The 23,254-nt window shown below is 44.6% G+C and overlaps 1 protein-coding gene across 1 annotated transcript in view; it reads right to left on the reverse strand.

Moving 5' to 3' along the window:
- The window catches only part of LOC123745863 (uncharacterized), a 200,474-nt gene that overhangs the window by 74,823 nt on the left and 102,397 nt on the right, over positions 1-23,254 (reverse strand). The window contains exon 3 of the mRNA XM_069322254.1: positions 17,636-17,856. Coding sequence (XP_069178355.1) covers positions 17,636-17,856 — 221 coding nt within the window. The remainder of the gene's footprint in view (positions 1-17,635; positions 17,857-23,254) is intronic.

Consider the following 23,254-nt stretch of genomic DNA (forward strand, 5'->3'; position numbering starts at 1 on the left):
CGATAGATACAGCGATAGCAGGCGGCTTGACGTTTGCGAGGCACTACACATCAAGAAGTCAACACCAGCAATCAACAGCCAATTATTGCACAACTATATTCTACCCACCTCAAGACTCCGCTCCAATATAGAAGCATCAAGAAATATGGACCAATAGGCTTTCTACAAACACTTCTATTCAATATCCATTGTTTCGTGTTCTGTCTTGTGTTGATACTTTTAATACCCTATTAATATCCTCTAATGCCACATCATCCTTCCCACCTCACTCAAATGTAATGCCACATCACCCTTCCCACCTCACTCAAATGTAGATATAAAATCAGGGAAACGCAAGTTCTAATCAGTTGTGTATTTGTGAAGTCTTTGAAAATGTAATAAGTTTTACGAAACGCGCCCGTGTCGCGTCAGACTTGAAATAAAAATGAATTTTGGAGAAGTGATTTTTGATTTACCTCCAACAGTGAAGCATAATGTACGAAAGATTGAGAAAATTCGTGTTAGAATTATTAATCTTACTTTTTCGGTCATATTTAATAAAATATATATATATATATATATAGTCAAGAGAACCTCCTTGGAAAAGAAGATTGGGCCTATTCCTTCATCGCCTATTCAACAACAACATATCTGCATACTCAAATGTAAGAAATTAACATGGAGAAAAGCAACAAACACAATAGATGATGAGAATCCCGTGTGTAGACCAGACCGCACTACTCTACAGCCCAGTACCCATGACCCCGACACACCTGGTGTCTGGGTGCCAGCTCTCACTCGCGGGTCAACAAGCCTACTGCTCGTTTATTTCTGCCGGCTGACAATTACCTGCACACCAACGCCACGACCTCACCCGTGTATATAAGGGGCTCGCCAATCACTAGACAAATACGGGCTCACCGTAGCCCGTGCTGCTTGGATTTTTTTGTTCCAGGTAGCGAATCTTAAACAACAACAACAAACTAGACAGCCAGAGGTCACGACCTCTCCGTAGGGTGCAGTCGCACCTCCACACATCATCTCCAGTATCAGCTATTGATACTGGTAATGGCTCTAAAGGGCCACCACTTACGGGCTATTCATGCCTGTGTCACCTTTTGGGTGGCTTAATCTTCATCAATCAATCAATCACTAGACAGCAGAATACTCTTCAGTGCTCCAGCTGCACCTCTACTCTCGCTCCCCTGGTGGTGGTAGATTTTCGCAGCCAATGTATATATTATTTTCCCTGTACCTGTAATTTTGATCTTAACATAACTTTCACATGTTTAAACCTTCTAACATTTTTTGCACTGTATATAAGCTGAGTTTCATAGAGGATCTATTTTTATAATTGTTAAATATTTTAATATAACAAAAAATGACAGTTTTTCATTCTCTGTACTTTATCCTGCAGTTATCACACCGTAAAGAGCTTAATAACAGTTTTATTTACTTTGTTTTACCTTTTTTTATTTAATGTGATTGGCATTCCATCCGTCAGAATAGCCACTGCTCTATTCGTCATTTATATATATATATATATATATATATATATATATATATATATATATATATATATATATATATATATATATAATATATATTTTATATCTCTATCGTAGGCATCCAGGGGCTTATATGGAGGCCCCTCCCGCAAGGGTAAACATTCCCTTCCCTGCCCAGGTCCCCAGGATACAGCCCCACAACAAGTGGACTAACCCCAGAGTACCTATATACTGCTACACCGACGCGGGGCATTATTTGTGCCCAACATAACTTGCTGGGTGGATTTCCCACAGGTGATAACAAACGCTGGGGGCAATTTCTGTCCCGCCCGGGATTCGAACCCGACATTCTCGATTGTGAGTCGAGAACGAATCCGACTGTACTACCGAGATCACCTATATGAGATGGGAGGGATGACGTCATGAATACATTATACTAATGTTTTACATTATAATAAGAAAAACAAATAATTCCATGTCCATGTAAGATTCGTTGTCATATTACAAGACAAACATCACTACGATAGCAACACACAAACATCACTATGATAGCAACACACAAACATCACTACGACAGCAACACACAAACATCACTACGACAACAATACACAAACATCACTACGACAGCAACACACAAACATCATTACGATAGCAACACACAAACATCACTACGATAGCAACACACAAACATCACTACGACAGCAACACACAAACATCACTACGATAGCAACACACAAACATCACTACGATAGCAACACACAAACATCACTACGACAGCAACACACAAACATCACTACGATAGCAACACACAAACATCACTACGATAGCAACACACAAACATCACTACGACAGCAACACACAAACATCACTACGATAGCAACACACAAACATCACTACGATAGCAACACACAAACATCACTACGACAGCAACACACAAACATCACTACGATAGCAACACACAAACATCACTACGATAGCAACACACAAACATTACTACGACAGCAACACACAAACATCACTACGACAGCAACACACAAACATCACTACGATAGCAACACACAAACATCACTACGATAGCAACACAAAAACATTCAACAGTCCAGAGTATATATGAATCACATTCAGCAACACAGGATAACATACAGATGAACTACAACAATCACTGACGTACAGATCTGCCACTCCATAAATGTATGTTCTCGCAGGTAGATGCTAGAGCGGTTGTGGTGTAACATACTCAACCCTGACTCACCCACACAGTGACGGCGGGGCGGCTTCTCTCTCTACACTCACATCACCACAATTATATTCTTGGACACGTTCCGCATTCTTCCTCAACTGTAAATTGAACGTTTGGCGAGGATAACACTTCAGCAATTCTTGCATACGCTTTGCCTCACACAATCTCCCATAAGTTGTAGAAAAACAGGAGTTTTGCGTACGCAGAAGCATCGGGACCTAGGCGACCCACCTAACCTCCTGGAGCCAATGCGCATTAGTCCCACGACACATCAGTTATTGAGGTGGATTTATTTGCGCCTGAAACACGGCAAGTTTTGACCTGGCCACCGCCACCCAGTTAATTAAAATATACGACCTAAAATATTCATAGGGTTCGCCAGAAGAACAGTAATACTCCTTATACGCCTTGAGATGAAAGATCACATAGTTACCTTATGTCTCACTCATTTATACATTCATAAGGCTAATGATTATTGAAGCGAACCTGGGGAGCCCTCGTTCATGCTGTAGGCTCCGGCCCATGGGTCTGTGGGAGGCTTGGGTCCCAAGGTGAGAGGCCTGGGTCCCAAGGTGGGAGAGACGGGTCCCAAGGTGGGAGAGACGGGTCCCAAGGTGGGAGAGACGGGTCCACAGGCAGGAGGGCTGGTGTCTTCCAAGACAGACTATCCCTCTCATCACGTCAGCACGTCACCACTTGTCTAGCGCCAATATAAAGCGCCAGTTTCACTTTCAAGACAATGTTGTCTTTACTTACGTTCTAATACTTTCATTGACTCACATCACAGTATACGGATACAGTTTCACTCTTCCTCGACGTTATTATACAATGAAATAGCAAAATAGTATTTCAGTGAATATATTATAGAAACTATGGAGAAACACAGTGCAATTAGTGCGTCAGATTACACACACACACACACACGCCTGAACACAACCTGTGACCGCTCATAGGAGCACAGGTCATGATGGTCAGGGTGTATTCATGACTGGGGAGGAGCATGTGTGTGTGTAGTGGTGGTGGTGGTAGTGGTGGTAGTCGTGGTGGTGGTGGGGCGGTGCGCGCGGGCTGACTGCGCCGGCCCATGCTACTGGCGGCTGTTGCTAATGTATATACCACAACGTCTCTATGTACTCCCTCGTGTCTTGTCCTACACACGCACGAACACACACACGCGCGCACCTGAACAGGTTGCAGAGATGGTCAGAGAAATGGCTATTGGAGATCAACAGGAGCAAATGTAAAGTTATGGAAATGGGACTAGGTGATAGGAGACCAAAGGGACAGTACACAATGAAGGGGAACTGCCTACCTGTGACGACGCGAGAAAGAGACCTGGGCGTGGACGTAATACCTAATCTATCTCCTGAAGCACATATAACAAATAATAGGATAACGCACAAATAGGATAACGACAGCAGCGTACTCTACAACGGCAAAAGTTAGAACATCATTCAGAAACCTAAGTAAGGAGGCATTTAGGGCGCTTTACACTGCCTACGTGTGGCCAGTCTTAGAGTATGCCGCCTCATCATGGAGTCCCCATCTAAAGAAGCATATAAAGAAACTGGAAAAAGTTCAGAGGTTTGCAACGAGACTCGTCCCAGAGCTACGAGGGATTGGGTATGAGGAGCGCCTGAGGGAACTGTGCCTTACGACACTAGAAAGAAGAAGGGAGAGGGGGGACATGATAGGAACGTATAAAATACTCAGGGGAATTGACAGAGTGGACATAGACGAAATGTTCATACGGAATAGTAACAGAACGAGGGGACATGGGTGGAAGCTGGAAACTCAGATGAGTCACAGAGATGTTAGGAAGTTTTCTTTTACCGTGAGAGTAGTGGGAAAATGGAATGCACTTCAGGAGCAGGTTGTGGAAGCAAATACTATTCATAAATTTAAAACTAGGTATGATAGGGAAATAGGACCGGAGTCATTGCTGTAAACAACCGATGCTCGAAAGGCGGGATCCAAGATTCGATGCTCAATCCCGCAGACACAAATAGGTGAGTACAAATAGATGAGTACACACACACACGTGAGAGGTATGAGCTACGAGGAAAGGCTAAAGGAGCTGAACCTCACGTTCCTGGAAAACAAAAGAGTAGGGGGAGACATGATAACCACCTACAAAATTCTCAGGGGAATTGACAGGGTGGCCAAAGACAAACTCTTCAGCACGGGTGGAACACGAACAAGGGGACACAGGTGGAAACTTAGTACCCAGATGAGCCACAGAGACGTTAGAAAGAATTTTTCAGTGTCAGAGTAGTTAATAAATGGAATGCATTAGGCAGTGATGTGGTGGAGACTGACTCAATACAGAGATTCAAATATAGGTATGATAGAGCCCAGTAGGCTCAGGAATCTGTACACCAGTTGATTGACGGATGAGAGGCGGGACCAAAGAGACAAAGCTCAACTACCGCAAGCACAAATAGGTGAGTATACACACACATACACACATGCCACCTCATCATGGAGTTCACATCTGAAGAAACACATAAGGAAACTAGAAAAGGTTCAGAAGTTTGCAACGAGACTCGTCCCAGTGTTACGAGGGATGGGGTGTGAAGAGCGCCTGAAGGAACTGAGCCTTACGACACTAGAAAAGAGAAGAGAGAGGGGGATATGATAGGAACGTATAAAATACTCAGGGGAATTGACAAAGTGAACATAGACGAAATGTTCACACGGAATAGTAACAGAACGAGGGGACATGGGCGGAAGCTGGAAATTCAGATGAGTCACAGAGATGTTGGGAAGTTTTCTTTTACCGTGAGAGTAGTGGAAAAATGGAATGCACTGAAGGAGCAGGTTGTGGAAGCAAATTCTATTCATAATTTTAAAACTAGGTATGATAAGGAAGTATGACCATAGTTATTGCTGTAAACAACCGATGGCTCGAAAGGCGGGATCCAAGAGTCAATGCTCGATCCTGCAGACACAAATAGGTGAGTACACACACACACAAATTTGGAAGACGGCTAATATTGTCCCGATATACAAGACGGGGGATAGACAGGAGGCACTGAACTACAGGCCAGTCTCCCTAACCTGCATACCATGCAAGCTGATGGAGAAGATTGTGCGAAAAAAGCTAGTGGAACATCTGGAGCGAAAGAACTTTGTAACACAACATCAACATGGGTTCGGATATGGCAATTCCTGCCTCACAAGATTAATTGAATTCTACGACCAGGCAACAAAAATCAGGCAAGAAAGAGAGGGGTGGGCAGACTGCATATTTTTGGATTGCCAGAAAGATTTTGACACAGTACCACACAGGAGGCTAGAGAAAAAGCTGGAGATGTAGGCTGGAGTGAAAGGGAAGGTACTCCATTGGATAAGGGAATACCTAAGCAACAGAAGAGAACGAGTCACTGTGAGGGGTGAGGTCTCAGATTGGCGAGACGTTACAAGTGGAGTCCCGCAGGGGTCAGTCCTTGGAGCTATACTGTTTCTGATATATGCAAATGATCTCCCAGAAGGTATAGAATCGTTCCTCATTGTTTGCTGATGATGCAAAAATTATGAGGAGGATTATGACAGAGGATGATAGTAGGAGGCTACAAGATGACCTAGACAGATTGAATGAATGGTCCAACAAATGGTTACTAACGTTCAACCCGAGTAAATGCAAGGTTGTGAAACTAGACGGTGGAAAGAGGAGGCCAGACACAGGATACCGAGTGGGAGATGACGTACTTCATGAAACGGACAGAAAAAAAAATCTAGGAATTGATATCACACCAAACCTGTCTCCTGAAGCCCACATAAAAAGTTACATCAGCGGCATACGCAAGGCTGACTAACATCAGAACAGCCTTCAGGAACCCGTGTAAGGATTCATTCAGAATCTTGTATACCACATATGTAAGACCAATCCTGGAGTATGCGGCCCCAGCATGGAGCCCGTACCTTGTCAAGCACAAGACGAAGCTGGAAAAGGTTCAGAGGTATACAAGGCGCCTGACAGCTGGGTGGACAGCGCTTCAGATTCGAGGTTCTGTGCTTCCGGGTTCGATTCCCGGGGGAGGCGGAGACAAATGGGCAAAATGTTTCTTTCACCCTGATGCCCCTGTTACCTAGTAGTAAATAGGTACCTGGAAGTTAGACAGCTGCTACGGGCTGCTTCCTGGGGGGGGGGGGATAACAAAAGGAGGCCCGGTCGAGGACCGGGCCGCGAGGACGCTAAGCCCCGAAATCATCCCAAGATAACCTCAAATGCCACTAGGCTAGTCCCAGAACTAAGAGGCTTGAGTTACGAGGAAAGGCTGCGTGAGATGCACCTCACGATACTGGAAGACAGAAGAGTAAGAGGAGACATGATCACTACCTACAAAATTCTAAGAGGAATTGACAGGGGAGATAAGGATAAACTTTTTAACTCGGATGGTATGTGAACAAGGCGACACAGGTTGAGACTGAGTACCCAAATGAGCTACAGAGATATTAGAAAGAACTTTTTTAGTGTCAGAGTAGTTAACAGGTGGAATGAATTAGGCAGTGATGTGGTGGAGGCTGACTCCATACACAGTTTCAAATGCAGATATGATAGAGCCCAGTAGGCTCAGGAATCTGTACATCAGTTGATTGACGGTTGAGAGGCGGGACCAAAGAGCCAGAGCTCAACCCCCGCAAGCACAACTAGGCGAGTACACACACACAGTTTACCTTTATCTATACTGTCAATTCCTCAGAGAATTTTGTAGATAGTGATAAAATCCACAAGGGCCGTGACGAGGATTCGAACCTATGTCCGAGAGCATCCCAGACGCTGCCTTAATCGACTGAGCTACGACATGGTCAAAATAGTTGAAACCAGAAGTTCTACTGAACTTACTTGGATTCTGCAGCCTCTCCGAGACACAAACCAGGGTTTTATACATCTCCCCCCTGCACTCGAGCTATGTCAATAGGCCGTTCTCCCTCTTCGCCCTTACTTCATTACACACAGAAATCACAATAGCGTGATGCATCATTTGAACAAATCCACAAGACTCTCGGATATAGGTTTGAATCCTCGTCACGGCCCTTGTGGATTTGTTCATTTGATGCATTACGCTATTGTGATTTCTCTGTGTAAGGTAATGATCATGTCTCCCCTTACTCTTGTGTCTTCCAGTGCCGTGAGGTGCATCTCACACAGCCTTCCCTCGTAACTCATGCCTCTTAGTTCTGGAACTAGTCTAGTGGCATAACTCTGAACTTTTTCCAGCTTCGACTTGTGCTTGACAAGGTACGGGCTCCATGCTGGGGCCGAATACTCCAGGATTGGTCTTACATATGTGGTATACACGGATCCGAATGATTCCATGCACAGGTTCCTGAAGGAAATTCTGATGTTAGCCAACCTTGCATATGCCGCAGATGTTATTCTTTTTATGTGAGCTTCAGGAGATAAGTTGATATCACACCAAACTTATCTAAGTGGTTAACTATAACACTGATAGTGATCTAACACTAAACTTCAGTGCTTAACTTCAGAATATACAGAAGGAAGAGATGGACCAATCACTGACTCAAGAGCTTGAATACATTTCTAAATTACCGTTAAGTGAATGCAACTGTTCTGCTTCACAGGCTGAAAACATTGATTGTATTATAGGTAAAGTGACTGCGAGTTACAAGTCGTTGGAGCATGTTAACATTCTCGAGTTTGTCTCAAACAGTCCAGAGTGTAATGATAATTATCTGGGCGTTTGATAATGTCACAGCTGAGTGTAAAGACGCTGAAACAGTGGACGACAAAGAAAGTACCTCACCAGAAAATCTGAGGTCCACGAAGACATGTTATAACCAATATTTTAACATCGTAGTTCCTACTGACACCTCTGTGAGGATCTACAATCTGTTGCGGAATCTGAAGGATTACCTTTATTTCCGCCGATAGTTCAAAGTGTGCAGGAGCTCAAGAATGGTTTGGAGATATTCAGTATTACACACCGTATTACATGCCCAGATACGTCTATCCTGGAACAACAGAAGCAGCATAGATTGTCGTTCATCAGGTCGTGTGGGCTACTGTCCCAGGTTCACCAAGACAATTTCCTGGGGTCCGGAGCCTTTGGCAAGTGTTACAAAGTTACCGTTGAGGGCGAACCAGTCTCTCTGTCTAAAGCTGTTTGATAACAATGCTGATATTGAACACGTAATGACCGAGGCAGAAATGCTACATAATGTTTAGACATCTTCAAGGGTTCCCAAAGTTACTGGGAATATGTCCACTTTACCCCGCCATACTTATGACTTACCATGGAAAGTCAGTTTTAAAGTCATGGTTTGAAATGAAACAAGATGCTCTTCCGCAGAGCAAGACCATTGTAAGGTGCAGGCTGGATATGTGTACCTGCATGGTGCTGGTTTTATTCATAATGGCTTGAAGATTGATGATGTAAGCGTACAGATTTAAGGAGCCACTCCTCTGGTCACCATCGTGGACGTGGGGGCCATGTCCCCAATATGGAGTAGGTGTCCAGTGTGGAACTATGTCATCAATCGTCCCAAAGAGAGTATTTCTAAACATAAGCTACACTGGACTATTGGCGTGGCCACCACGAGCGCCGATATGGGAGGTTTGGCCGACATCTTCTGGTACATGATGTCCCTTACTCATCCTGTGCCTGACACACCTTAACAATGCTCACCAGACACTTCCGTATGACGGCCAAGAGTTGCCTTAACCTCCACCACTTGATGAGTGCCTCAAATCTCTCTTGTAAGAATACCCACAATGTACTTTATGTATATATGGATTTTAATTTTGGAGCCGTGTCCCCCGTGTGTGAACCAGTCACAATGGTGGTCTTCTGGGTTGAAACTTTCGTGAGGTGTTTGGTGAGCGTCTTCAGGTAAATGTCACTTCCAAATGGCGAGCAAGTTTGGCCTTAATTTTATGTATACTCTTAATGTACTGGATTGAAATTGTTATTCGTTGTTAGTACATTTTCCTAAATATTGGAAAATGTATTCATGTATGTATTACATAATAATCCACAAGTGTATATAATTCTTTGAATTGTGTATTTGAATCTTAAACGCTGCAGAAGTGTACAATGCCTCTTGGCATTTGAAACACTAAATATTAATAAAAATCAGGGAAAATTTGAAATGTTGTCTCAAAGAGGGAAGAAACTATTTGGTTAGAATCAAACAAAAAAGCTAAAAATTTAAAAATAGGAGTTAAATACAGGCCACCAAGTAAGTAAGTAATTATCAAAAGAAGGCACTAAGCCGGGAAGACTATGTAGCACCATCAAATGTGCGGCATAAACAGAGTGCGCCACACATCACTAAGGATGCCAATATGGGAACAAAAACGCGTAAGACGAACGATAACAAAGGTATCTGATTCACCAAGGATTCTATCGAGGGACAAGTGACCGCGAGGGACGGTCGGGAAGCAAGATAAGTCAGGACATTCAACAAGGATATGTACAACCGTAGGAGGGACAATGCAGTTTGGACAATAAGGAGCAGGGCGACGCTCCGTTAAGTGCCCGTGTGTGGAGGAGGGGGAGAGTGGGTACTGCCCAGTACTGGGCTGGGTGAGGGGTCAGGCTGACAATAACACTGGTATAATATCCCAGTATATCACTGCACAATAATGGTTATAGCACTTGTAAACTGACTCACTGCAAGTGTGATGTGCCAAAAATATGATAGCTATGCTACCCCCAATTATCGAGGAAAACGTAACTGTTTCAACGAAATTTTCAAAAAGGACAAAAAACCACTCGTTGGCACATTTGTGACGCCCCCCACCTTCCCTCACACTGGGAACCCCGTTGGGACCATCCTGGCCCCTCACTCCTGCTTGGATGACCTTTCAATGGCCACCCCACCTGTCCCGACCATTTACACCACCTCTTTCCGCCATTCTCAGGCCTGCTTCGTATATTCTCGGTGTATATGGTTGAGTCTCGGTACCATCATGCCAAGATTTAGCCGAAAAAAAACATTTATATATATATATATATATATATATATATATATATATATATATATATATATATATATATATATATATTATATTTATATATTATATATATATATATATATATATATATATATATATATATATATATATATATATATATATATATATTATATATATATGTATCATGTACGTATGTATAAGTTCGTGTGAGCGTGCAACATGTGGAGTGTTGTGATTATTGGAGAGAAGTTGGCCATGCCTGTGTTGTTAGGGATACGTGCAGCATTGATTGGTGTAGATGACGTGTCAACACCAGGTCCAGCATGGCGCACCTCCCGCCTGACACTCCTCCACCTCGCGCTCTCAAAACATGAATGAACACCGTTTTCTAAACTCTCACCGGGAGTCGACAAGCAAACTAATCATAGTTCAGTGCCACTTATAGAATGTCCTTCCTGAAGCGAGTTTCAGTTCGTAGTTAACAGTTACGACAGAAAAGGATTGGAATCAGATAATTTAATAGATAGTATCTCATACCTATACTATAAAAGAATTTCTGAATGTCGGTCTGTCCAAATTTGGAGGCCAGACGCTTGGGGCTGGCCTCACCCAAACTGACAGGGGGAATGGTCTGGGGAACGGGATGAACATGGGCTGGTCGGGGTCGCCACAATTCACAGGGAAACAGCGTGCCAAGGTCACATTCACACCCCCACAACTATTTTTGACACTGCCCGCCGGCTACACAGCAAAACATTTTGAAAGCAAACATTTAAAAACTCCTTTTTTATCATAGAAATATGCACCATTACTCACTGATCTCGGGGAAAAAATCCCTGCTCGCCATAATTTGCCCGTACTGTACTCTAATAAAACAGATGTTCAACCCACAGCTTCAAAGCTTATAAAGCCAACCCCCTCCCTACCCCCCCTACCCCCCCGCCTTTCCTCAGAGTAAGGGGTACTTATTTCATTGTTATTATTTCACACTTAAGCTCCTCTCGCTGGCGACATCCCACATATTAGACAATTATATTTAATTATATTTTTAAGATAGATTCAGAGAGAGAGAGAGAGAGAGAGAGAGAGAGAGAGAGAGAAGCTTTCAAATAATGAAGAGAATGTAAGTGTGCTCCTAAGGAACACCTGGCGTCTCCGTGTGTATAGTGAGTTACGTTCAGGGCTAAGTTATAAACTTGCTGATTGTTCAGTAACCCATTGTTGTGGCCTTAATAACTCTCACGTGGTTAGTAGGCCAACAACACCTTCAGCTAACCGTTACCCTGTAGTTGACAGGGTCTCTCTTGCTGACGTGGTCTCTGTTGCTGACGTGGTCTCTGTTGCTGACACTATAGATATACACATGTATGCTATACAGGGTACAAGTTGGTGCGCCATCTGGACTACTGTACTCATGCCTGGAGGCATGAGCCTTTTTTTATTTGTTTATTATGATTTTCTACCACAGATGTGGCCACATATTTACAATGCTAACTACCATATACACATTTTCTTCTGTCCTCCCTGGACAAGGTTAGAGATCTGTTCACCTAGAAGGGACATAGCTGCCTTGGATAACGTTGGGCACCCAGGCACCAAAATGCTCCCAAGACAAGAGTCACCACGCGTACCAGGAACGGCTGAGGGACACACAACGGACACCAAACTTCACATAAGAAGCCTGATCTGACCTAGACCTTCAAACAATGCAGGATAGACGACAGGTGCATGTTTACCCGTAGGATTAGACGGGAGACATCTCCCGTCACGCAGAGTGCAGCCGCACCTCCACAGATCTCCAGTATCATCTATTGATACGGGTAATGGCTCAAAAGGGCCACCACTTCCGGGCTATTCATGCCCGTGCCACCTTTTGGGTGGCTTAATCTTCATCAATCAATCAATCATAGGATTATAACACCATGGATCATCATCCTCCGAAGCTATAAATGCCAAGACGTTACTTCAGTTTAAAGTCCAGCTGGAATTGTTATTTTAGGAATAATGGAGTGGGGCGGGGGGGGGGGAGGGAGGAGAGAACCTTTGACCAACCGCCGACTTCCTGTTCCCGTCTAGGCCACTGCGGAGATTCAGGATCCTCAGATATTTTTTTTTACCTGAGGGCCCTTAACATTCTGACAATTTTGTTGTGCCCGAAATGTTCCGACATTAATTATCAGGACACATATGATGGCTTATAGGTCGTGCTTTTGCCTACTCGGACCTCTATAATCCTAACAGGTTTTCTATCCCGATCATAGGAAACCATACCGTGCCCAGCATAATGAGGGAAGGATGAGAAGACCTGCAGATTATGTCAGTATACCATATATAATGGCAACAGTTTAAGATTAAAGAAAACGGATATTTTAGCCTTGAAGTTTAAGAAAACGGGCTTATGTTTAGGAGGGACTATACGCATCAATGTTCTACACGTGTAGGGAGGAGCTTTCCTTATAGAAGCACGCCTAGGCAGTTCACCTTAACTAATACACAAAAGCCTTCGATACAATCTTTAATGAAGATGAACATTGTTCAAAATGGATTACTAAAACAATCTATGATGTTCACACTTATACCAAGAGAGGCAACGATGACAGTTTCCTGAATTGTGGGAGATTATTCTTTTCAACATTGTATTAAAGTCAGAAACCAAGCAATGGCTTTATATCAACCCGACAACCAAGGCCATCCACAGCAACACAGAACACCACAAATATTAATATTCCCAATTTCTGAGGATATCGATGATCAGCCCAAGCTTCGTCTTGAGGCAGCGCTCAACACCTTAAGCCATACTGATGCCCTGTCCATAGAGCAGTCTCTATCTCAGACCATAGACAGTGATGGTTCCCTTCACCGCCCCACGGGTGCTGCTGGAAGTGCAGTTGTCCTGACAATGGGTGATGACTTATATGTTTGAGTGGGGAGTCCGTCTAAACAACTGGGCCTCTACCCTTCACACCGAACTATTTGTCTTGCTTCTTGCAGTGGTATGTGTACAAGTCTCCAAACATGATACATTAATTGTGACTTATTCTTCATTGCGCTCAACTCTTTCAGACACAAGTGTAACATGCGCGTGTCTGAAGATAGACGCACATACACAAACAATATTAATCATGGTAACAGAGTCCATTTCCCGTGGATTCCATCCATATGATAGGAATGGGATTTACCATCCACATGACGGGTATGGGATCCACTACCATCCACGTGACGGGTACGGGATCCACTACCATCCACGTGACGGGTACGGGATCCACTACCATCCACGTGACGGGTACGGGATCCACTACCAACCAAGTGATGGGTACGGGATCCACTACCATCCACGTGACGGGTACGGGATCCACTACCATCCACGTGACGGGTACGGGATCCACTACCATCCACATGACGGGTATGGGATCCACTACCATCCACACGATGGGTATGGTGGTGGTGGTAATGATGATGATGATGGTGGTGGTAGTGATGGTGGTGGTAGTGATGGTGGTGGTAGTGATGGTGGTGGTAGTGATGGTGGTGGTAGTGATGGTGGTGGTAGTGATGATGATGATGATGATGATGATGATGATGATGATGATGATGATGATGATGATGATGATGATGATGATGATGATGATGATGATGATGATGATGATGATGATGATGATGATGATGATGATGATGATGATGATGATGATGATGATGATGATGATGGTGGTGGTAGTGATGATGATGGTAGTGGTGATAGTGATGGTGGTGGTAGTGATGATGATGATGGTAGTGGTGATAGTTATGGTGGTGGCACCATGGGAAGCATCACTGCACTATACCCTCATAATGGTCGCTCTAATCATATCTCTCAACAATACCCTCGGCCTCCTTCGTACAGCTTGTAATGTATTACCGCTTATATGATATCCAGACATTACTTACTGTTTTTATATGATTGTAACCGATTTATTTTCGCATTTATTTAACTTATGCAATTCTTAACCTCAGTAATTCAGTAATGTAATGTGTGAAGCCACGACTCAGTGGCTCATTACAGAGTTTGCACCAGGAGTGTTCAGGATTGGGAGACCCGTCACCTGTAGCCACCTGCCACAGTTAACGGTAACCCAACCTGATCCTGGCAACCACTGTTTCGCACAGTCTGGTCCACGTTTTGTGCTCCCCATAAATACGACGAAGCTCTGTGATATAGCTGATCTGCTAATATCTTTATTATAACAGAAGCACCGATAGCATTATTAAATTTATCTTGCCACGTTTTCAGACATGAAATGAGAATATCAGAGTCACGGCGTGCCGCCATTGGGACAACATCGACCGTCGGCAGAGTAAGTTAAATGTGGAGTTATATATCCATAGAGATTATCACATACAATTTTTTTTTATCAATACATGAGGTACATCTGCATTAGTGCAGCTACCCAGACTATATGAAGTGGAGTACAGTGTGTCAAAAAAAATGAAAAACTAGGTGAAAGTTTCACCTAGTTTCACCAAAAAAACTATGTGATGCTAAAAAATCCCCATCACACAGGATGGTTAGTCATACAGAGGCTCGTAATAGGCAGTCTGCACTGGCAGACTCCGGATGCATTTTGAGGATAACATCAACACAAGAGTGAATAAGGCAGCAGTGGTAATAAAAGTCCCCATCTCGCAGGATGATTAGTCATACAGGGCCATATGTTTAGTAGCCTGCACTGACAAATTTTGGGTACACTGTGAGGATATCTTCAAGAATACGAGAGTGAATAAAGTAATTGCAAAGCTCCAGGTACCTCATGCCAACTGGTCTGAAAGGTCTAATAACTGGGCATTCGGTGATGTGTGGGAGATCATGCCGCAGTTCCTGCTCACAGAGATTGCAACTAGAGTGCTCAGGATTGGGCGATCCGTCACCTGCAGCCACCTGCCAAAGGTAACGGTAATGGGATCATACAGTCATACGGTAACCCAACCTGATCCTGGCAACTACTGTGTCGCACAGTCGGGTGGACGCTTTGTGCTGCCCATAGATATAGGTTTCAGATCTGAACAAATCATAGCTTTTTATACTAGTACTTTCAGGTCGTTGGGAGTCAGTAATTTATTTCCTATCAGACCTGAGTGTTTGGATCAACACAGTTTTGACAACATAGAAGGGGATACCTAGATCTAATTCACATACAAGGAACACATACATATAAGATCACATATTATTAAGGAACACATACATATAAGATCACATACAAGGAACTGGTCCCCTTCATATAGTCTAGGGTAGCTGCACAAATGCACATGTACCTAATGTATTAATAAAAAAAAAAAAGTCGTCTTTGGACTGGGTCAAGGGCTGACTCTGGATGATTATTCAGCACACAAAACGGAGATGCTCATAATACACTAAAAGTTTGCCTGCCCTTCACCTCATCCTGTATGACTGACCATCCTGCACAAGAAGGTTTAGTAGTATCACACAGCTCGCGACACACTGTACAGTTTCCGGGTCACAGGGTTATAGGGTCAGTTGTTGACAGGGTTACAGGTTCACAGATGTAAAGTGTCAGAGTTGTAGGGGTCACACACTCAGTCACAGGGTTGTAGGGGTCACACACTCAGTCACAGGGTTGTAGGGGTCACACACTCAGTCACAGGGTTGTAGGGGTCACACACTCAGTCACAGGGTTGTAGGGGTCACACACTCAGTCACAGGGTTGTAGGGGTCACACACTCAGTCACAGGGTTGTAGGGGTCACACACTCAGTCACAGGGTTGTAGGGGTCACACACTCAGTCACAGGGTTGTAGGGGTCACACACTCAGTCACAGGGTTGTAGGGGTCACACACTCAGTCACAGGGTTGTAGGGGTCACACACTCAGTCACAGGGTTGTAGGGGTCACACACTCAGTCACAGGGTTGTAGGGGTCACACACTCAGTCACAGGGTTGTAGGGGTCACACACTCAGTCACAGGGTTGTAGGGGTCACGCACTCAGTCACAGGGTTGTAGGGGTCACACACTCAGTCACAGGGTTGTAGGGGTCACACACTCAGTCACAGGGTTGTAGGGGTCACGCACTCAGTCACAGGGTTGTAGGGGTCACACACTCGGTCACAGAGTTGTAGGGGTCACACACTCAGAGTCACACAGTTACAGTAAAACAGTAACACAGTTACAGTAACATGGTCACACAATTACAGTCATACAGTAACACAGTTACAGTAACATGGTCACACAGTAACATGGTCACACAGTAACATGGTCACACAGTTACAGTCATACAGTAACATGGTCACACAGTAACATGGTCACACAGTTACAGTCATACAGTAACATGGTCACACAGTAACATGGTCACACAGTTACAGTCATACAGTAACATGGTCACACAGTAACATGGTCACACAGTTACAGTCATACAGTAGCATGGTCACACAGTAACATGGTCGCACAGTTACAGTCATACAGTAACATGGTCACACAGTAACATGGTCACACAGTTACAGTCATACAGTAACATGGTCACACAGTAACATGGTCACAGTTACAGTCATACAGTAACATGGTCAGACAGCCACAGTGAAACAGTAACATGGTCACACAGTTGCCGGATCACAGGTTTACAGTCTCAGGATCGCAGTGATGCATATTTGCATGTAGGGAATTGCAGGGAAGGGTGGAGGGGGGGGGGTGATTGGGTCGCAGAGCCGCTGGGTGACAGGGTTGCTAGGTCAATTGAATCAGTATCGCTACATTGTAATACATATTATTCTTGATTAGTATTCATCAAGGACTTACGTGTTCACTTACGAAACCTGTACATCTTTATTCAATTATTGCGTCTTTATTTGTATTTATATAACCGTTTATTGACTTACAAATTTTGCAACCCCAAAAAACATGAACGATTCATGTTTTAACAACAAGAAAAAATAGCAAGAACTCCTCAAGTTGGGAAAAATGAGAAAGAGTTGTGTTACCTTGGGGAAGGAAGCAGTTGTGGCGGGCCCCGGGTGATAGTGGTGGTGCTCCTGCTGGGGCAGCCAGCGCTGTATCTTGGCCACGGTGGAGGAGTCCGGGGCCCAGGCCTGCATGGGGGGCCCCGCCAGGGGCTCCGACATGCTCACGGACACCACCATGCCCCCATCACGGTCCTCGATGCCCCGAGGGTACGTGCTCACCAACGTCCCCATCCCCATGTCTGAAAGATGGGCATGAGGTAAGCACAGGCTCTACACAATTAACTATTAAATTAGACAATCAGACAACAAGACAATTAGGATTAAATGTACAATTGATGATAGTGTTGAGGGTGGAGTTTGGTGTTGGGGTTAAGGCGTATCAACCCGCGGAGGGTTATTAAGGCTGCCACAATAGTGTAGTCACCAACCAATATGTATACTTTATCCCGTGAATATTGTTGAGCCCAAGTGTAAACTCTTAGTATACATACAGTTGCACTATGCAACTGGTGTACAGGAGACCTTAACCACTCGACCAACACCACCGTTAAAAGATGATTGTAGCTGTTACGGCCATTATGGGTCGCAACCGGGTTCTTTGCTGGAGGAACCAAAGTACTAGTATCCGACCCCAAGTCGGTAGTGGCTTTCAAGGAGTAGGCTTGGTAATGCAGGTAAAATAACATGGGGGGAGATGAAAGGAATACGACACTTCATCAATTATCAATATATTCACAGATCACTTTCCCATCACCTTAAATAGAATCATAAAGGAAGTATTACTACACTGATACACTTTAGTACAAGCTTGTACTAAAGAGGCACCCTTCTTGAGCCCGGATAGGCACATGTATAAGCAAGTAGATGGGGTCGCCTTGGGTTCTCCCCTAGGTGTCCTGTTTGCGAACTTCTACATGGGCACCATCAAACAGAAGGTCTTAGTTGACATGAATTTGAAGCCTGCCATATACTGCAGGTATGTTGACGACATATTTTCACAGGTACCTGATGTCAGACATCTGCAGGAGCTGAAGGAGGCATTCGAGCGGAATTCTGTGTTGCATTTCACTTACGAGATGGAGAAGGATGGGAAGCTGCCCTTTCTAGATGTAACAGTCATGGAAAGGAGCGGAGGTTTCCACACTGCAGTCTACACTAAGGAAACAAACAAAGGAGTGTGCCTCAAAGCCAACAGTGACTGCCCAGACAGGTACAAGAGGAGTGTTGTTAACGCTTATGTCGACCGTGCTCTCAGCCACAGCTCAGGATGGAAGCAAGTCGATGAAGAACTCTGTAGGGTAAGGCAGGTCCTAGTCAACAACGGCTTCTCCAATGGTTTCGTTGAAGACATCATAAAAAGGAAGGTGAAACGCCATGCAACCTCTGAAGAGGCAACTAACACAACACCTGTACCCCATATTAGACTATTTTACAGGATCTTCTTTTCCACAGCTCATAAAACGGAGGAAAGGGTCTTGAAAGATATTGTTAATAGAAACGTTATCCCTACAGACAAAAATCAGAAGATACAATTGACGATTTACTATAAAACCAAAAAAACGGCCAATCTACTCATGAGAAACTCTCCAGACACAAAGCAGAACGCTTTAAAAGAGACCAACGTAGTCTATGCCTTTAAGTGCCCACTTGGGGACTGTAAGCCCCAAAGAACTCAGTATATAGGCAAGACAACATCTCTTTCCAGGCGATTAACAATGCATAAGCAACAGGGCTCCATTAAGGAACATATAATCTCTTCCCACAACCAGACCATCACCAGAGAAGTCTTGACAAACAACACGGAAATCATCGATAGATACAGCGATAGCAAGCTGCTTGACATCTGCGAGGCACTACACATCAAGAAGTCAACACCAGCAATCAACAACCAATTAATGCACAACTATATTCTACCCACTTCAAGACTCCGTACCAATATAGAAGCATCAAGAGGGAATATGGGCCAATAGGCCCTTTACAGTTACTTCCATTCTTCCCTTTCATCTATACCCATTGAACCGTGTTCTGTCTTGTGTTGAAAGTTTGTTCACCTCATCCAAAACTGTTGTAACATATCACCTCACCCAAATGCGAGTATATAAGACAAAAGCTGTTTAAATATTAGCATAGTAAAACTCTGTTTAGTGTTTGCAGGTTATAGTTGTGTGTGGGTAAACTAAAGTCTTTGAAAATGTAATAAGTTATTACGAAACGCGTTCAAGTGTCGCGTCAGACTAGAAATTAAAATGAATTTTGGAGAATTGATTTTTCAATTACCATCAACAGTAAAAAGAAACATAAGAAATATTGAGAAAATTCGTGTTAGAATTATTATTCTTACTTTTTCGGTCATATCTAACAACATATGTTTACAAAAAAGACTGCTACCAATATATATATATATATATATATATATATATATATATATATATATATATATATATATATATATATATATATATTATATTATATAAAAGCAAGCAATTTAGATGGTTGAAGTGGATGGTCAATAGGGTGGCGTGCAGGAATGTGTGAGGCAGCGGCACACTATACCTTGAGTCTGGCCATATTGGTCTTAACACACCAGCTCCACTGGTAACTTTCTTGCCCTAATACTCACATTAATCCCATGACAAGTCCTCGAGGGCTTTCACAAGGACCTTGACCTACCTTCCTCACTTTCACAGGGACCTTGACCTACCTTCCTCACTTTCACAGGGACCTTGACCTACCTTCCTCACTTTCACAGGGACCTTGACCTACCTTCCTCACTTTCACAGGGACCTTGACCTACCTTCCTCACTTTCACAGGGACCTTGACCTACCTTCCTCACTTTCATAGGGGCCTTGACCTACCTTCCTCACTTTCATAGGGGCCTTGACCTACCTTCCTCACTTTCATAGGGGCCTTGACCTACCTTCCTCACTTTCATAGGGGCCTTGACCTACCTTCCTCACTTTCACAGGAACCTTGACCTACCTTCCTCACTTTCACATAAATTATTGTCAGTTGTCATCTTATGGAAACTTTGTGGGGCAAGAGGCCTCAATCCGACCCGCCTACAACCATCCCTGGACAAATACCAGTCACCCTGCAAAGTTTGGTCAGCATAGCTCCAAGTATTTGTGTTCCCTAAAATCTCGAAAAAACACACACACACGCACGCACGCACGCACGCACGCACGCACGCACGCACACACACACACACACACACACACACACACACACACACACACTGAATCTCATAAAGGAGAGATGATTACCTTATACAAAATTCAAAGAGGTGGAAAGTTAGTACCAAAATAAGCCACAGACACGTTAGAAGGAATCTGTTCAGTGTCAGAGTAGGTGACAAATGGGACGCGTTAGAAAGTGATGTGGTGAAGGTAAACTCTATATGCAATTTGAAATGTTGATATGATCAAGCCCAATAGGCTCCGGAACCTGTACACCTGTTGGTTCGCGCTTAAGAGACAGGATCCAAGTGTCGGAGCTCAACCCTCGCAAGCACACAGCGCTCAGTACACAGGAAGGATCAGGGACCACTGTAACATAGAGCACACAGCGCTCAGTACACAGGAAGGATCAGGACCCACTGTAACATAGAGCACACAGCGCTCAGTACACAGGAAGGATCAGGGACCACTGTAACATAGAGCACACAGCGCTCAGTACACAGGAAGGATCAGGACCCACTGTAACATAGAGCACACAGCGCTCAGTACACAGGAAGGATCAGGACCCACTGTAACATAGAGCACACAGCGCTCAGTACACAGGAAGGATCAGGACCCACTGTAACATAGAGCACACCGCGCTCAGTACACAGGATCAGGACCCACTGTAACACAGAGCACACAGCGCTCAGTACACAGGAAGGATCAGGACCCACTGTAACATAGAGCACAGAGCGCTCAGTACACAGGAAGGATCAGGACCCACTGTAACACAGAGCACACAGCGCTCAGTACACAGGAAGGATCAGGACCCACTGTAACATAGAGCACACAGCGCTCAGTACACAGGAAGGATCAGGGACCACTGTAACATAGAGCACACAGCGCTCAGTACACAGGAAGGATCAGGACCCACTGTAACATAGAGCACACAGCGCTCAGTACACAGGAAGGATCAGGACCCACTGTAACATAGGGCACACAGCGCTCAGTACACAGGAAGGATCAGGACCCACTGTAACATAGAGCACACAGCGCTCAGTACACAGGAAGGATCAGGACCCACTGTAACATAGAGCACACAGCGCTCAGTACACAGGAAGGATCAGGACCCACTGTAATATAGAGCACACAGCGCTCAGTACACAGGAAGGATCAGGGCCCACTGAAACATAGAGCACACAGCGCTCAGTACACAGAATCAGGACCCACTGTAACACAGAGCACACAGCGCTCAGTACACAGGAAGGATCAGGACCACTGTAACATAGAGCACACAGCGCTCAGTACACAGGAAGGATCAGGACCCACTGTAACATAGAGCACACAGCGCTCAGTACACAGGAAGGATCAGGACCACTGTAACACAGAGCACACAGCGCTCAGTACACAGGAAGGATCAGGACCCACTGTAACATAGAGCACACAGCGCTCAGTACACAGGAAGGATCAGGACCACTGTAACATAGAGCACACAGCGCTCAGTACACAGGAAGGATCAGGACCACTGTAACACAGAGCACACAGCGCTCAGTACACAGGAAGGATCAGGACCCACTGTAACATAGAGCACACAGCGCTCAGTACACAGGAAGGATCAGGACCACTGTAACATAGAGCACACAGCGCTCAGTACACAGGAAGGATCAGGACCACTGTAACATAGAGCACACAGCGCTCAGTACACAGGAAGGATCAGGACCCACTGTAACATAGAGCACACAGCGCTCAGTACACAGGAAGGATCAGGACCCACTGTAACATAGAGCACACAGCGCTCAGTACACAGGAAGGATCAGGACCCACTGTAACATAGAGCACACAGCGCTCAGTACACAGGAAGGATCAGGACCACTGTAACATAGAGCACACAGCGCTCAGTACACAGGAAGGATCAGGACCACTGTAACATAGAGCACACAGCGCTCAGTACACAGGAAGGATCAGGACCACTGTAACATAGAGCACACAGCGCTCAGTACACAGTAAGGATCAGGACCACTGTAACATAGAGCACACAGCGCTCAGTACACAGGAAGGATCAGGACCACTGTAACATAGAGCACACAGCGCTCAGTACACAGGAAGGATCAGGACCACTGTAACATAGAGCACACAGCGCTCAGTACACAGGAAGGATCAGGACCACTGTAACATAGAGCACACAGCGCTCAGTACACAGGAAGGATCAGGACCACTGTAACATAGAGCACACAGCGCTCAGTACACAGGAAGGATCAGGACCACTGTAACATAGAGCACACAGCGCTCAGTACACAGGAAGGATCAGGACCACTGTAACATAGAGCACACAGCGCTCAGTACACAGGAAGGATCAGGACCACTGTAACATAGAGCACACAGCGCTCAGTACACAGGAAGGATCAGGACCACTGTAACATAGAGCACACAGCGCTCAGTACACAGGAAGGATCAGGACCACTGTAACATAGAGCACAC

Source organism: Procambarus clarkii, chromosome 10, assembly GCF_040958095.1.
Source record: "Procambarus clarkii isolate CNS0578487 chromosome 10, FALCON_Pclarkii_2.0, whole genome shotgun sequence".
NCBI lineage: Eukaryota > Metazoa > Arthropoda > Malacostraca > Decapoda > Cambaridae > Procambarus > Procambarus clarkii.